This window comes from Poeciliopsis prolifica, unplaced genomic scaffold (genome assembly GCF_027474105.1).
Source record: "Poeciliopsis prolifica strain line A6 unplaced genomic scaffold, Auburn_PproV2 SCAFFOLD018, whole genome shotgun sequence".
Lineage (NCBI taxonomy): Eukaryota > Metazoa > Chordata > Actinopteri > Cyprinodontiformes > Poeciliidae > Poeciliopsis > Poeciliopsis prolifica.
The window spans coordinates 3319897-3337847 of record NW_026562393.1 but is presented as its reverse complement, the minus strand read 5'-3'; the positions used below and the strand labels follow the sequence as shown (position 1 = coordinate 3337847).

The following is a 17951-nucleotide window of genomic DNA, read 5'->3' as shown; positions in this document are numbered from 1 at the left end:
ATTATTTATATATTGCAGCACACATGCTATTTTAATCCTGTCCTAACCTTTAAACACTGATAGCTACTCATTAGTTATTTTTAAATTTGTGCAGTTTAGTTTTTTTTTTTTTTTTAACAGGTTTAAATTAAGCTTATGCTACAGGAAATGTTTTCAGGAGGAATTTAGCAGGGTTGCCTCTGGCTTTTTATTTAATGTTCCAATTCCATTTTTTTTTCCACGTTTGTTGTCATTATCCACCCATTGTAAAGATGTGCTTAGATGCGAAGGAAATCATCATTTAACATTTTCTGTCCAGCTCTATTCTTTGTTATGCTATTGGCAGAACTACTGAAATCAGACGAGGAACAGACCGGGCTGAAAATAAGTGCTGCAATGTTGCCACATTTAATGTTAACTTCCACTGAACTGCCGACTGACACGTCCACATTTCTTTCATACAAACACATAATTCAAATATTCTTCAGTTAAATTGAGGTGCTGTCCATACCTGATCTGGAGAGTTTTCACTGGTGAAAACCCAAGTCCCGCTGGGTTCCACTGTGAGTTTCCAGCCAGGCGGGGTACTGCGGTCCAGGTTGGCCCGGGGGATGGTGGTCCGACTCACGTGGCCAAGATCGTACTCCTTTGGAAACGTGGGGGGTCCCATGTTCTGGATATCCTTATAAAAGTCTGGTTGGTCTGCACTGGGGTAATCCTCTGATGGGTAGTCCTCCACAGGTAAGGGAGGCTAACAAAAACAGTGTACATTAAAACAAGTTATTGCTTATTTTGAAGTTATTTGTGTTTTTAGCAAAAATTACACTGTAGGGTAAATTTGAACAAACTATCAAAGAAAAGTTGGACATCATCATCACATATGGGATTAATCTTTAGTAAATCTAGTCGAAAATACACACTTGACAGATGCTTCTAAAAATCTTAATACCTGCAAACATAAACCTGCCTGTATTACACTTAGATTGGTCAACATAACATAGTATACTATGAAGAGAAACGAAAAGAAGAAGGGTAATTTTTACATTTTTATATGAATAAATAGAGTACAAATCTAAAACTGTACTGTGTGTTGTGTTGTTTTCAGCTCAAAACAACACAACCAATACAGCACCTTTCACTGCAATTACAGTCGAAAGTCCTTTTGTGTGTATGCGTCTAACAACGATCCACTTCCACATAAGTTTGTCTCCATTGATCTTTGCAACATAGTAGAAGCTCAGTCATTTTTAGCTTCAGTGATGATCAGTTTCCAAATCTCACCACAGATTCTCAGATTTATGTCAAAACTTGACCGGACAATAGACACAGAAAGTGCTTTGATGTAAAACATTTCAACGCAGCTCTGGCTGTATGTTTAAGGTTGTTGTTCTACCTACACCACAGTCTCAAGTCTTTGTTCAGCTTCAAACAGGAATGCTCTCAGAGGAATGCTTTGTACTTTTCTTCATTCATCCTCCCAAGCTTTCTTGTCAGTGATGATGCTACCAACACCATGTTTTACTGGAGGAATGATGCGTAATGGCCACACCCATTACACACCTGTACTACAGGTGAGTCAGTAACCCTCATGGTTTTTCCATTTCATGTTTTGTACATTTTTAGTTTTCATTAATTCAAACAAAATGAGAGTTTAAACAAATTTGTTCTATTTCAGGTTTACCTAGGGATTTCTGAATTAAAAATGGAAATTTTTGACCTTTAAACAGAAATTTCAACAAACGTGTAAGCTTTTTTCCATTTATCACTCCTCAATTGCAGCAAGTGACACAAACTGTTTGTTCATACTTCATGTTGAAATGTTCCAGCTTAAGGCAGTCGCTGAATAATGTCAGTTTCCTCAGCTTCTACTATGATCTTCATGTCAAGACTTTCCCTTCCAGAGAAGCAAGCTACGCTGACTTTCATGTTCTCTTCCTCTTTTTGCAACTCATACGAAGTCATTGAAGGTCAAAAATTGGCTCACTTGCTTAGAAAAACAAACCCCAAAACAAGTGAATTTATATGTTTATTGATCAAAATGTTTCCCTATGTTGACACAATTCCTGTGATATCTCAGGCTATTCAAAGATTAATACTTACTGTCTCTTTTTGAAATCCAAATGAGGGCAAATGTTCTTTCAGGAAAACTATTTGGGACTACCGCTGAGCCTATTCTGTTCAGAGATAATGAATTAAGTCATGTCTGTTATGTAGGTGCAGGACATTTCATTCCATTAAGAGCAGGCTGTATTTAGGTTCCCCCTGGGTGAAGCTAAAACAGGAGACAGAGGAAGCCTAAGTGGAGCAGCCGGGCTGTCTGTCCTTACCGGTTCATCATCACGAAACCTGTGCACACTCATAGGCTCCATCGGAGAGGGGTAAGGGCTCTGCTGCTCAGGAGGGTCCCAGGACGTCTCCCCGGACATGTGGTTATAGAAGTAAGGCTGACCAGTGGTCTCATCCACCAGCTGCTCCCACTCTGAGGCCCAATCGGATTGAGGGGATGGTGGAGGGAAAGGTACCTCTGGAGTGAGTCGCTCAGGGTCTATGGGAGAGTCTAGAAAGGGGTTGTCCCAGGTGGTGCGCCCCGTGTCAGAGTGGTAGTAGTATTCCTGTCCACTTTCTTGGTCAACATGAACCTCCCATCCCTCCTGTTTTAGGTAGGAAAGAGAGCAGGGCGAATTGTCCAACGGGGGAGATTCTGAGATGCTTTGGCGAAGCTCTGCTACGTTGACGTACACTGCTGACCGGAGATTTTCATCCTGCACCTGAAGATAAGAAAGAACAATACAATACGAAAAGAGAATTGCTGACATTTGAACACATCTAGAAGGGTTTCTATTGTTGAATAAGGAAACTCTGGCCTGTATCCACCTCTACCTGTTGAGTGCCAACAAGGTACATTTCTAAGGGAAAGATATGAGACTTACAGCATGGTGGCAAAGGGGCACTTATAGGGTACCTACAGAGAGTTTAACATTTTAGTTAGTAGTATAACTTAGAGTATTTAACAAAAGGTAAAAGGAAATTGTAGTACTGAGTATATTTTGCTGTAGTTTTACATAAAGCCGTAAATAAAAACCAACGTAGGTAACCTGTAAATACCCTGTAGGTATCTTGTCATACCAAGTGGGCATCTGAATAAGAAACCTGTACTTGTGATTTCCCAAAGTTCCTCTTAAATATTATTTAGATATCCTGCAGGCACAGTTTTAGAATAATTTACATAATAAGATTGGTTAAACTCCCGTTACCTGCATGTTCCCTATAGGTATACTGTAATTACCCTGTAGATATCCCTGTGGGTATCTTGCATATACCCTTTTGAAAACACACAAGTTATACCAGATAAATTTAAATGAAGTTTAAACAGAAAAAATTGTTGTAGGAAGTACCACACCCAAGCTTTTAAGCTAAGTTGTTGTTCACCCTAAATCTGTCTTCTGCGACTTACTGAAACACAGGAAGTCTAACACTGAAAAAACCCCACAGACCTCTGGGGCGTTACCGCCGTACCAATAATCAATAATGGAGCCTAGTTGCATTTATTTTGCAATGTTGGACCCAGACTTCATTTCTGATGTGTACCACTGTAAGCTATAAATTAAAATGTGAACTGTGTAATCTGGGTTGTTTAATTATGCACTGGATTGAAAATAAAAGTTTTAACAGCCACACAAATACCAGCATGTGAACACAGGGCATTTTCAGTGGACTCTAACTGGGTTAAACTCCACTATAACATTCACGCATTAACTTCTGTGTCCCACATTCATCCGGCTACCTTTCACGTTCAAAAGCTCATCTGTGTTTTTCTTACGCACAAACTACGCGTTCAGTTTCCAGATGATAAAGGGAAGCTGTATGTAAACAGAGCTCCACATGGCAGCAACACAGCATGTAAAGTAGACTGAGCCTTCACGACTAATTTGCTTAAAGAATACCAATGAGAGTGACAGAGAGTGATGAAAGGCTGTCTCTGTCCTCTTGGCACCTGAAACTGATCATCCTGATACATACGAGCCATAGCTTCCATCAAAAATACTCTCTTGGCAACATCAAAAGCAATGCCTTTTCTCTGTAAGCTGATTTTTTGCTCACCTTTGCTCCAGTGAGACGCTTAATTCTTCGAGTAAAACTCCTGGGAATTATGGTCTTGCGCACCATTTCATTCGACATCATGAAGACAGCACAAATGAAAGCTGTGACATGTCTATTCTAGTCTAAACTTTAACTAGACCTTGTGTCACCGCTAAACTCTTGGGCTATATTTACCAAAACCTGCGTGCGTGTTTCTGCACAGTATGTGCTGACCATTAGAATAAACATGCCACGCTAAAAAGAGAGAAGTGTAGCAAAAGTTAGCAAAGAGAAAAATAACTTCTCTACAACATATCAGTGTTGTATGGCCCAATCGGATTGAGGGGATGGTGGAGGGATCCCCTCAATCCCTCCACCACACACATGTGTGTGGAGAACACATGTGTGTTGTAGAGTATCAGAACTCAAAAAAGAGAAAAGATGTCTAAGAATCTGAAATATTAGTCACCTTCTATTTTTAAGTACTGTTTTTAGGTCCGCTTTAGTTTAATATACTTTTATTTTTGAAAGAAAGATTGATCGAAGGGCAAGCAAAGCAAGGTCCACAAGAAATACAGGACTTGGGATTGTGTTCTCTTCCAAATATGGGACTTGATAGTCAACAAAATAATGTTACAGGCTCTTCAAGTTTTTTGCACGTTTCCAACATTTGCATTCTCTTCTAGTTAGAATGAGCATTGACATTGTTTTTTTTCTGGAAGGAAATTTAAACATTTGTGGAGGACACAGTCACAGATTTGCAGGAAGGTCTTTGGAACCAAATCAACAAATCAGATCTCCTGGGATTTTACAAACAAGTTTGGATTAAAGGTTGTGTTAAGATATTTTGGGATCATTCATGAATGGCTGCATGCATCTCTTGCTTTAGAAAACTAGTACAGGCCAACATTTAGGGGCGTTGAAGAGACGAGCACAAGAAATGTTGATTTTTTTCTTTTTTTCTTAAAGGTGACACTTCATTAACTTCTGCTACTTGTCTCTGTGCTGATGTCAAACACATTCCATTTAGCTGCAAACTAAATAGCTTACAATTGGTAGCCAGCCTCATTCTGATGAGTCGCCATGAAATCTTTGTACTATCTCAAAAAGAGTCAATCAGAGAAACAAGGTCATCTCCATCGTTTATTTGCTGCTCTTTATATAATAAAACAAATAAAATTCTGTGTAGGACACCAACAATAAACCATCTGTTACAATCCGATTCAGGATTGTAGCAGACGGCTTGTTGTGGAGGGAAAGCTGCATACCCAATGATTAGGGAAGCAGGCAGATGATGGAGCTGACTGAATGAGGATGCATGGAATCTGGTGTGCTTGAGCATAGCATAGCAGATCACAGTTTCAAGCTGACCTGTGGGAAACAATTGCACATCAGCTTTGTCCTTCTAGTTTTTGATTGATGTCAAGATCAATCTTCCTTCAAATAAGCAGGACGTAGAAATAAAAACAAAGAAAAAGGAGCCTTTCTGCTTTAATGCAACACTTATTTTGATCCATCTGTTTTGGTCCTATCACATTACAGACTTTGCCTCAGTTATTGACCAAAATGCAATCTCAAACCAATCGATGTGGATACCCAGGCAACTGACCTCAAAACAGATTGATTTCAAACAATGCGAAGCGGAAAGGATTGTCTCATTGATCCCTAAAAGAATTGCGCTGGAAATCTTTCAAAACACACCATGGAAATGTAACAGTTGATCCCAAAGAACAATTATTTCCAAATAATACATTTGGTTATTATTTTTGCATTATGTCAGCTTTAGACCAAAAAAAGTAGTGCATAACTATAACCCATATAATCATTCGCAGCCACAAAAGTTTATTTTCTTCCAGTATTGCCCCGTATTCAACTCCAGCCTACATTCTACATGTAGGTCGGAAAGTTCAGTTTTTGTTTCCTCTAACTAGAGCACATTCTTCACATATTAGCTTTATTCTCTTGTGACAAACTGCAAGTTGGACTTCTGTGGTTCCATTTTACACAGGTGGACTCCTTTTGCGAGTTAGTTTACTTCTGGGGACAAATGTTTGCACTGGATTTTATTTAGGGGTGAATGAGAAAAGGAAACTGAATAGAAATGTATGTTGCACTTTTGAAATTTTTATTTAAAATACATGCCATGTCCTTATCTTTGTGTTGATTAATCACCTGAAATCATAATGAAATACAATCATCTTTGTGGTTGAAATATGTCAAAAACAGGAGAAGCTTTGAGATGAGTTAATACTTGGAAAATCCGCTGTATCCTCCCGATATAGAAGTGAATCCTGCATCGGATTTCATGTCAGACAATAATGTAACCTGTCATTTAAAATGCCTCAAGTCACATCAAATAGATTGGACTCTCTGATGTTGTCTCTCGTTGTTTTCATACTTCTGCAAGGGCTTTGGTTATTGTATATGACAGCAGTTACTGTGTGAGCTGATAAGATCAGAATTTATTGCATTGGGTTTCTAGTGACCCCATTTTTGCAGGATGCCTGAAGAAAATTTGTCTCCTCCAACTACCATTCTGTGTTTTGCTAAAGATCCAGCAAGATCCATTATAACTTTTTGAGCTGATGCTTGTCTTTTTTTTCCCCCTCAAGAACAGTCCGATATTATAACCCACATGAAGTGAACTCTGACACAAACAAACATCTTCGCCTTCAGATCTCACCCAAAGCCGTGCGCTACAAACTGTTGCAATGACATTTGAGCACTTTTCCTCCTCACATCCAGAGGAGCAAAAGAGTTACAGATGAAAGACAGCAGCTATAAAAGATCAGAGTGTTGCGAGTTTATATTTACACCACTTCAACATGCACAGGAAAAGACAAGTGCACAGGAGGCACGGTTCATTGAAACAGGAAGTAGCGCACTTGTCGAAGTGTTCGAACAAGTAACCGGTAGCAAAATTAAAAATTTAAATTTTACAATGTGGTGGATGCAATCTCTTACCTGGGCAGCCACCGGCAGAGTCAAGCCCCGTTGGGCTTGATGACCTGTCCAAACCCTGGAGTACATCTCCACCATGTTTATTGGTCTCTAGCAACACGATCCATGGATCCAAACATGGATAGACTCAAAACCAGCGAGCTAACTATTCAATAACCTTCAGTCGACATGCGCTACGCTAGACTCCTAAATACCCTCCTCATGCATGCAGCCTTCTCTCACCGCAGCTGTGATAGTTGCAGCCCAGATAGAAAAGAGAACTGAGGTCTGTTACAATACGCAGTAGGAAGGGACTGCGTGAGGGCTCGCTGGTGTGGGTGTGTGTCACTGTTTGTGTGTGCTTAAATTCCTGTGCACAGGGTAGGAGGGTAGAGGGTAACTGTCTGACAGCGCTGAAAAAAACCAAAAAACAGAGTCGGTAAAAAGTAGACAGGAAGAAAAAAAAAGTTTTAGTAGGCAGAACAACATGAGCTCTGCGGGTCACTTCAAACTACTTCCTGTCTCTGTATATACATGACAAATAAAACGGAAATGACAGCTATGGAAAAAAGATTTTGAAGAAGAAAAGAACAGAAGAAAGAAAAGAAAACAGAAGAAAAGTACAGCTTTTGGTGAGCCTTTAACTTTCCTTGGGTGGGTGACTCAGACAATAATGGAGAGAAAAGGGAAGCAATAATTTCTCACAATAAAGAGGGGAGCTGCCACGGCCGGGCCAATCTGAAAATACTACAGAATTCAAACTTCAAACAGGAAGCTGAGTTTTGGTTAGATTGCAAAATACCCAGCTTGAAGCTTGTGGCCAGTGTTTTAGAGGTTTCTGGGTTAGAGTTGGTTGCAAATGAGGATTGAGGAGACATGGAGGAATAGGACTTTTTTTTACTATTCCAGATAGCGAACGAGTGAAAATGTGTAAAATTCAAGAAAGAAACGTAATATGACATATGTGCATATGTATTATTCTTTTGGGGATTTGTTTTCTTTAAATTCAGGTCTGTCCCATTAACTAACTTACAAAACATCTACGGTTAACCTGAATTCAACATGGTATGCAACATAATCCAACAAAACCCAACACAACACAATTTTACATGACACCATACGACATTTCACTGTGTAACAGAACACATTAAGACTTGATTTGTTGTATTTGTTTTTCACTCTGCTCTGTCCCAATAAAGACCACAGTTAAATAGATACATACAACAAGCAATAGCAGTTTAGATTTGTATTTAATATTTCAGCTAAATGTAATTAGAGTTAAGTTCAGATTAACTCTGGTGCTTTTGTCTGTTTTCTTCAACACCTTCAGGAAAAGAAATGGAAACAAAATGTGTTTTAAAGATCAAATTATGTATAAGAGCCTTTATATGACTAAATAATTGAAGGTAAGGTCTAAGTGTCTTAACAACTATGAAAACTATATCCTCTGAACTGAAGCAAATTTTTTTTTAAAGGGAGCCAAAGACAGCACAGCCTTCAAAACCCAAGAGAACCATCAATTGAAGAATTCAAAGAAATATCACAAGAATTCCCTGGAGAGAAAATGTAAAGAAAAGAGAGACGGCTCAAGCTTCGTCCACAGTACCGCATTAAAAAGGGGAAAAGAACACCTGTTGTACTACAAAGCTAAAGAATTTGCAAGGAAGCTTTGCAAAGTACTTCTCATAATTTTTCAAGGCATGGTTTGAGGTGAAATTCCTTCAGTCCAGAACCTTAAACTCTGTGCCCTGAGCAGAGCATGAAGCAGCAATCCGCCTGATTACTTAACCACATTAGAACCCATCCAGTTTAACAATGGGGTCCCCAATTGGGGCCCAAATCACGCCACAGCACACAGTTGGGCTATTGAATCAAACTGGCTCCTTTCCTTCTTACATCACACTCATCCCGGTGTGGAATCCAGGATCCTGAAAATGCTCAGCCGCTTATCGTCGTCTTATCTTTGCTTTCCAGGTCAGGCCTCTATCCTGATGTGAAAAACTCGCTAATGACAGATTTCCCCTTCTCCCACATTTGTAGATGAAATGTACTTGTGTAGGAGGGGAAACATTTCCGTACCTGGTGCTGCACAGCTCTCTGCTAAGAGGAAAACATGACTCCTTTTGGAGCATGTAGTTTGGGTTGCTAGTAAAAGATCACGCAGTATGCAAACGGACAGGAAATGTTCACAGATTCTGGTTTCTGCTTCCTGGAACCTGTAATAACTACAGTGAACAGAAATCCCTTTGTGTTCACTGTAAAATGTACGAAACTTCAGGAATATTGCAATCAAGCTGCTCACTACAGCTTTAATATGTTTTTGTAAACTTATGAGATTCTGGAGCACGTTACTAATCCTCTATCTGATGACGACATTCAAGCTTTACTTGGCATATTTTCACCAAATTTTTTAGCCGACTACTGCCAGATATATTAATACAAAGGGATCAAAAGGTCAGAGGTCAGACCATATCCTTTCTTTTTATTTATTTTTCCTAATTAACAACCACAAATGTTCAAGAAAATATTGCGCAACTGGTTCTTTGGAAGACGTTTTCCATCCGACTCCAAAAAAAAGACAAAAAAACAAAAACAAAGGATTTAAAAGATTATCCTGATTTATGTATCTGAAAATAAAAATAGAACATGTCTATCCACCTTCTTATCTCTGGAAAATAATTCGATGTAACTTAATTTACAATAAGCCTTATTTTCCTCATCTTGCACTCATTGACTTCTTGTAGCTACTTCTCAGTCTGAGGGTAGCTCACTTCTCACTTTCTGCCACATTGCACCACAATGTAGGGCAATGTTATTTAGGCAGATGAGACAAAAGTAGAAACAGACATCATAATGCATAGGATTTAGTTTGTAAAAAACATCAATCTAGCCATTGTCTATGTACTGGAAAACATTTGAAGGTGGTTTAATTTGAACATGAAAGTCCACCTGCTGCATTGCAAAAGCAATTTAAGTCAACAAGAAAAAAATGTTTTTAACTCAGAAATTAAAAGTTCATGAAGTTGATTTAACAATCATCCTTGTTTGTCCTTTCTGGGTCGTAGAAACATGGAGGCAGATTGGGGCTGGTGGTCAGTCCGGGCGGAGGGAGTAACTTGTAAACAACTATTCAGCTCTAAACCTAAAATGAATCGTCAGGCGTGGTAAACGAGAGGTGATGATTTGGGATTTTTACAGCCTTTTGCAATGACAGAGGTGACCATGGACACCAGAGTCATTTACACTTAAATGTGTAGACCACTTGCCAGAGAGCTCAAGCCTGCAGAAACTGAACCATCGACAGGATCTCAACAGAATCTGAAACACAGCAGCTAAACGACAACAGCCCCAGTTAAATTTCAGTCTTAAACCAGACTAAACTGGACCTGAAGACAGCTGAACAGAAATGAATATAATGAACTCTAGAAATATTCCTCAACAACATTATAAAAGCCTGAAAATATTATTCAGAAAACAGTTGCTTCAAGTAATTACTGCTAAAAGGTGACTGCTGATAGTCATGGAAACGATGTCTTTCTCACCACTATAGAGTGTGAACAATGTTTTACAATCCTGTCTAAAATATATAGTAATTATGTTCTTTAGACATAGCTCTACTTGTGTCTAGGCTGCTGATCATTACAGGTGAGTCAGAGTCGACGGTAAATGTAAAAAAAAAAAAAAAAATGCTGCTTTTAAGAGACTAAATCTTAAAGAATTGAAAAACAAGCAGGACGGGATGGAATAATATTCACATTTCACCAACATTTTCATTTTGGACCTTCAACCATGCAATCATTGCAAAGTACATATTTGATTTTGAATGAGCTTAAAAGCACAAGTCTTTTCTCTTTTTTTTGTTACACCTGCTCTGTCGCTTGTTAACAAAAATAGGAAATCAACAAACAGCAAAGCAGCAGAAAAATGCCTTTAGGCATGTCCCTGCCTTGGTGAAGATGTCTTAAAGTCCAAACTAGTCATTAGAATGAGGAAGAAAGGGATTTAAGTTTCTAAACTTTTTTCGATCTTACAGAAACTGGACAAAAAAATAAATAAAAAATCCAGCGTGCAGGAATCGTGTGGATGAAGGCGCCTTGTTGAGCTGCCCAGTAAGAGAAAATGAGCTAATCACTTGTAAACAAGGTAAACAAAATACCCTTTCTGAATGCACAACACATTAAGTCTTAATGAAAATCGGCTGCAGCACAATGGGTGATATTGCTGCCGGCTGAGAACTGGAAACTACTCAGAATTTGGCATAAATAACATTGAAGCACAACAACTGGCTGGACGGGACAACGTCAGTCCAGCCATGTTTGAATTTTAAGATATAAGTAATTAGACGACCAAACTCAACTTTTCATGTATCCTCAGGTTTGAAAAAAAAAAAAACAGAAAAAGAAAACAGATATGACAAGTAAAGCGCTGCATATGACTCTAATGTTTTGACTACACCAAATGTGATTCCTTGTCTGGCCGATGTTGATCCGCAGCCTGTTTTTGGAACGCTCCCTCTAATCAGACGACATGTCGGTACAGTAATCATCATAATAATGACTACACCTGTAAGTGCTTAGACAGATCTGTGCCAGTTCAAAAACATAGTTTGGATTGTTCCAATGGGAGACAAGAAGAAGTTCAAGAAGAGTTCCCCCCCCCCCCCCCAAAAGAAACGAAGATGTACCAAGAAGCCACACATTCTTAAGACAAACGATCGATATGTGAGCTGAGGAGACGTCTGATGAGATGCTCACTCTACCTGTCGGTGCAGTTTCTTGGCATTTGATTTCTGTCTTGTTTTAAGGAACAGGATGTGTCAGCAGTGTCTCTCTGAGGTGATGCACCCTGACAGAAACCAGTTCCCCAATGGCTGGATTTGGAGCACAGAAACTGAAAGCTCATGCAGCAGACCAGGCATTTTCACAAAGAACCTGCTAAAATCAATCAAACCTTGGACTCAACAAGTCTCTGAGCTGAACAAGATAAGGAACACATGCGAGTCATTCAGACTCACAAGTTTCATGCAAAACTCCACAACTCTCTTTTGCCTGCTTGCAAAGTGAAAACTTTAATTACTACGCTTGCCCTTCGTATTGCAGACCACATAGCGACACACACGCCCTCCATAGCCAGTGACCTACATTGGGGCTAATTGCAAGTCCTGTTTATTACATATGCACACACTCGGGCCAACAGCAAAGCTCTGAAAGCTCAAAAGATCTGCGTCCTGGGAGTCAGGCCAGACCCCCCACCACCACCACATCACCATGGGGACGCCCATCCACTGCGGAGCGAGAATGGACGTCAGGGATCATCTATGTGGAAAACCCAGATTTCAGACATCTTTGGTTTTGAGTGCAGGAATTTAGCCAGATTGCTTAATCAAACCGAGACGTGCGAGGCCTCTGTCCCTAAAATCAACAAACTGCACTGGCGTGATCAGAAGCATACAAAAACTGACAGGGCAAACTGACGAACACAGGCTGGACTGATGAACCAACCGGAGCGCAGCTTTGCTTTGCAACAGGTGCAAAACGCAGACAGACGCGAAACTCACCCGAGCGAGAGACTTCGACGCTTTCTCTCGGTAGAAATCGAATCCAATGAGTGAAAAAAACAAAACAAAACAAAACAAGTGAGTCAGATTCGCTGTGTTAGTCGGTGTTCGTACTTGTTCCAGTGTCGCCCTGCAGGAGTTTGATCGTTTAATTCCCAGGATCGGCGGGGTTGTTGCTGTGGTGGTGGTGGGTGGGGGAGGCAGGTACAGCAGCAGCTGGAGGTCTGGGAGTGGCTCTCACCTTCTGGACTTAACCCTTTCCCTTCCCTTCCCTCGCCGAGCTCACTCGACCTGTTTGGAACCGGTTCCTGCTCGGCCGCCACTCCCGCTTCGCTCCTCAGATCCGCAGGAAAGTCCAATCAAAGCGCGTCCTGCTGCCGCGCACCGTGATGCTGGCGGCTCCTCACGGAAACGGTGGCAGAAGACAGAGCGAACCTGAACCTGAACCTGCTGCCTCTACCACGGGATTTCAGGAACATCCCCTCTTCACCCCCCACTTTAAACTTGTGAGCCATTCATATGCAAATGAGCTGGCACTGAAAACAAAACCCAACTGCAAGAGATGGTCCAGCACCTAAATCTGACCACATCAAGATTCGGATCATTCTTACATTAGAGAACGCACTAGAGCCTGAAAAATAACTATCTAAAACTTTTTCTTGTTTTTTTCCTTTTCTTTTTTTTTTCTATCTCACTAGATATATATTGTGTGTGTAGGCTCCATGTGTATGGATGGAAACTGGGCTCATGGTCTCGGTAAGGGATCCACTTTTTACGTCATTGAGTTACATTGTTATTGTTTTTTTTGTTTTGTTTTTTAATGGGGGACGCATAACATCACAAATTTCTGACTGAACCATTAAAAAATTAAGATTTGGTTTCATTTATTATTGTGCAATTAAAAAATTACATTTACTTTTTTTTAATGATTATTATTTATTTAAAAAAAACAAAACTTCAACCGAGAATACTTTCAACAAAGAACATCCTCGTGTTGGTCCAGTCAAAGCCCAGACCTAAATCAAATTGAGAATCCGTGGTTAACAGCAGAAAACCATCACAGATGCTCTCAAATCCAAACCCAGACTCCTCTCTGCAAAGAGGAACTGGCAAAAGGTTCGACGTGCAAAGCTGATGACAACAGACCTCCCCAAAATCTGCAGCTGCATCTGCAGTGGAAGATGGTTCTGGTAGTAAAAATAAATACACACGATCAAAACTCTGCAACTGTTTAGCTGTTCCGCTTTACAGTTACACACTGCTTTGTGTTAAAATCCAAATAAAATGCACGACTGAAGATAAATGTTGCAATGAGGAAAAGTGTGAAAAGTTACAAGTAGCCTTTATTAATGCTTTTGCCAGCCACTCTGTGAGCAGGACCTGGTGCTGATGGACAGTCACATTATTAGTCACCTCATTTTCTGACACTAGTATTGGCAAAGAAATGGAGTCATGTAGTCAAGATACGCCATGTGCCTGTCTCAAGAGATAACGATTAATTCTACATTTACTGCAAACTTTGGTTTGTTTCCATAAGACAAACTATGTTTGTAAAATAGGTATTGATGCAATATGACAGCTTGTAACGCATTACGTTACCCCAAAAGAGTCTCAGTAATTGAAATAAATTTGAATTACTTTTAGCATTACTTTAAAAAAACAAAACAGGCACCAAATCATTTTTAAATGACATTTTTCCATATGTGCTCAAGAAAATTCCCTTCAACTCGTGCAACTGTTGACAAAGTCACTTTCTTTCCCCCTAAGAGACGAGAGAGCAAACCAAATAAATCGACTGCTCGTATTAATAGTGAATTTATCAGAGTCCCAATTATGAAATAGTGAAACTGAGACTTGGATGCCACTGAGTTCTGTTTCTGCTTCTCGGAGCAGGAAGTGAAATGATGTGGGGGTTAAATAAAATGTCGAAGTGGGATGAAATTTCAGCTGTGTTTCTTTTTCAGGCTGCGGTGGACAGCGTGTTGTTTTGGACTGATAATAGTTATCAGGCGTCTATGAGAATTTCCATTTGTTGGTATTTTTTGTTGGGTAGTTTCCGCTTGGTTGCAAAATGTCTCCGTGAACGCCGTGATTTCATATCCCCATTTGAAGATGCAAAATGTAGAATTTATGTATTCTACTTTTGAAAAAAATAAAATAAAAATTCTGCATGAATATTCTGATTCTGCCAGTTCTATACCCAGAAGTTTTAGGTGCACAAATCAAAGATGCTTCATTCAAACATTGTATTACGTTCGCTTGAATCGAAGTCATAACTTTTATTTAAATTACTGGACTTTTCTTGTCATTTGAAGCCTTTACTCTGGTCGTCTAGACGTATTTCAACCAGTAAGTTGTCTAACATCTGCAGGAACAGGATGGATCCTTCTTTACCTCCACAATTAAAGCAGCTTCTGCTGCCGCTTTGCAGATCATTCACAGACTTTGGGCTTTTCCACATCGTGTCCTTATTTTACAGTCACAAAGGTTGAAAATACTTTACTGTGATTTTATATGACAAACCAACACAGAGCGGATGCATGTTTTCAAATCAAAATCAGGTATGCACGCAAATAAAATGTACATGGCACACATTCCAGACTCCTAATTTGTAGAAATAAATTAATGAATTAAAAAAAAAAAGAAGAGAAAACCATGTGTTGTTTTCCTTCCTCGTGTTTTGTGTTGGTCTGTCATAAAACCCTAATAAAAGTTATTGCAGGTTGAGAGCAGAATGTGACAAAAAGGCAGGAAAGTTCAAGGGGGAAGATTATTTACTTGCACATACAAGTCCTGAGACTTTCCCCTCTGAAAGGAACTCACTTAATAATTTCCAGAAGCCAGAGGAAATAAAACTAGCTGGTGTTTCGATTTCCCCCTGCAAATAATATACAATGAAATGCAACTAATTATGAGGCGTTTTTGTTTCTTATGGTAATTTATGTGAAGCTTTTGGGATCGGCAGCCTCCGCATCAATTAGAAATAAATGTCGTTAAAATGCAGACTACTTAAACAACCTCTGTAGGAGTTGCAGTGTTTATAAGATTTACTAAAACAAAGCAATGCTTTAAGTTTGTTAAAATACACACTTAAGGGTCAACCATGAATAAGATGATTCCAAAAACATTTTAGATGAGCGGGGTTTTTTTTCTGTCTGTTTTTCTTTCTGAACTTTCTTCAAATAGAAACAATGTGACAGTCCCCAAACATTGACAAGTAAAATTGCGCCATCTGGTGGCTGTACAGTTGAACCTTTTTTTTAAAAAAATCTCTTCCTGCCAAAAATGATGTTTCAAAACAATCAGAGTCATAATTGTGTAAAAGCTTTACCTGCTCTGTTGTGACAGAAACCTGTTCGGCTGTCGGGTCAGAACTTTGGTGCCGCGGCGCTGATTCTTCGGTCCCTGCGAGATCAGGAGGCTCAGGAAAGCAGTCACAGTCAGTCACGCTTATCTCTGGAGTCATGTTACAGAAGTCCGGTGGAGGTAAAGGAAAATCCATTTCATATATATTTTGTGGAGGTACATCCACATCTTTATCATTCGTAGAAACCACAGACTTCTTTTTGGACTTGTCCTGGTTTGTGTTTTTTGCCTGCTGCTTTTTATCTCCATGGTGAGGTGTGGCATAAAGTTGTTGATCTTCAGATATCAACGCTTCTGGAGTGACTGATGCGCGGCGTGACGCATTCGGAGTCGTGAGCTTATTTTTATCGTCTAAGCTGTGAGCACGGTTCCTGGCTGCTGGCGCATCTTTCGAAGTTTCACTCGGCAAGTTGACCCACAGACCAAACGTGGAGAAGCGATAGGTTTCTTTCGAATCGTCCCGAACAGATGGAGGAGTTTTTGTATGAAGTGATGTTTTCTTGTTCTTCCCAGTCACAGCCGCTGGCTGACGTTTCGCCGAACTCTTTGGTGAGTCGTTTTCTTTAGGGCCAGAAGAGGCTCCGGGAGGCGCAGAGACCTCCTTCACGTACTCAGCTGGGATGTAGAAGGGTTTGGAGTCTCGGTCTTTGGAAACGTGCCACCAATGATCGTTGGTCTTGGAGACGAGGATGTACCTCTCGTCAGGTTTGATGCAGATGTGTCGGCCGTCCTTCGCTTTGTACTCAAACCCAAACTCCACCAACACGAACGCCATCTCCTCCTCCCCGCTCCGGTGGAAGCCCGGTTACTTTGGTGGCAGCTCTAACATGTTGGAGCTGCAAAATAGAGGAAACGCGATGCCAGAATGAGTTTCAAAATGAAAATGTCAACAAGTAGTACACAGTTCGCTCTCCCACACTTCCACCTACCGAGACGAGTTTCTGTTTTTGCCCCGCTTTCTGCTGACAACATGCACGTTTCACGTTGTGGCCACAAAATTCTATTAGTTTTAATGGGATTTTAAACGCTGCCGCATAAATATGTTTCCATCTGAGGCGCAGATCGTAGCACTGGCTGCAAGTTTGCAGTTGTTGTAGTGTGCAGCCTCTAAAGAGCGATTGCTTTTAATTGTCATTGTGAGAGCTTAGAACAATACAAAGAAGAATATTGTTCAGTACTACAAAGTGCAGCTGGTTAGTTTATCACAATGTTGTTAAATATGGAGTGTCGGACAAAACGTGGCAGGGATGTGATCGCTTTCGCAGACTTCTCTAAGGTCAGGCGAGAGCAAAGAGGAACAGGTTGGCCGAAAATACAAAGAGCCTGTTTACTCAAAATCAACCAAAGCGTATGTGCAAAAAAAAAAAAAAAAAAAAAAAAAAGATGATCATGTCCTGTAGTCACAGGACATGATCATCCATACGGTCCTATGTATAACAAAACCAGTGACCAGTGAAGCCGCCTGTCTTTCCACAGAAGCTTGGAGGAACTGGAATTAGGGAACAGGACTAAGAGGGCAGAAAAAGAGAGGCGTCTTAAGAGAGCTGTGCATAAACAAAGGTGTGCAATCCTCAATGAAGTGTTGCAATATTGTAAACAACAAATCATGTTTGCTTTTACTGCTGCTATGCCATTATACACTACTTGGTGTTGATCTCAAAATACATTGAGTCCATTCTTTGTTTGCATTTTCAGCATGGCGACTGTATTCATATCCAACGAGGTGGAAATACCTTTGCATGGCATCACATGAAGTGATGTTACGGACTGATTGGGCCTCACAAGATTATTCAGTTTTGGGGGTTTTTTTCTCCTGCAATCCTAGTTTTGGCCGATTTGTTCACTCAACAAATAATAAAACTACAGCCGATGATGTATCATCAACTTGAGGGTAAATGTTTCGACCTCAAAAGGAATTATGTAACATAACTCGTGCCAATGCTTCTGCAGCCTTTTTGCTTTATAAGGGATATTTACTATTGTTTTGATTGGATTTGCATGTTTCTGCATTTACAGCTTCACCTTTTTG

General features: G+C 40.1%; 1 protein-coding gene across 3 annotated transcripts in view; it reads right to left on the bottom strand.

Annotated features, from left to right (window-relative positions):
• Positions 1-17951, bottom strand: part of LOC129368026 (rho GTPase-activating protein 27-like) — a 31429-nt gene that overhangs the window by 13139 nt on the left and 339 nt on the right. For all 3 annotated transcript variants that reach the window (XM_055042789.1, XM_055042790.1, XM_055042791.1), the window contains exons 2-4: positions 15888-16758; positions 2307-2747; positions 491-730 (exon numbers count right to left, since the gene is read on the bottom strand). In XM_055042789.1, coding sequence (XP_054898764.1) covers positions 491-730; positions 2307-2747; positions 15888-16697 — 1491 coding nt within the window. In that variant the 5' untranslated portion in view covers positions 16698-16758. The remainder of the gene's footprint in view (positions 1-490; positions 731-2306; positions 2748-15887; positions 16759-17951) is intronic.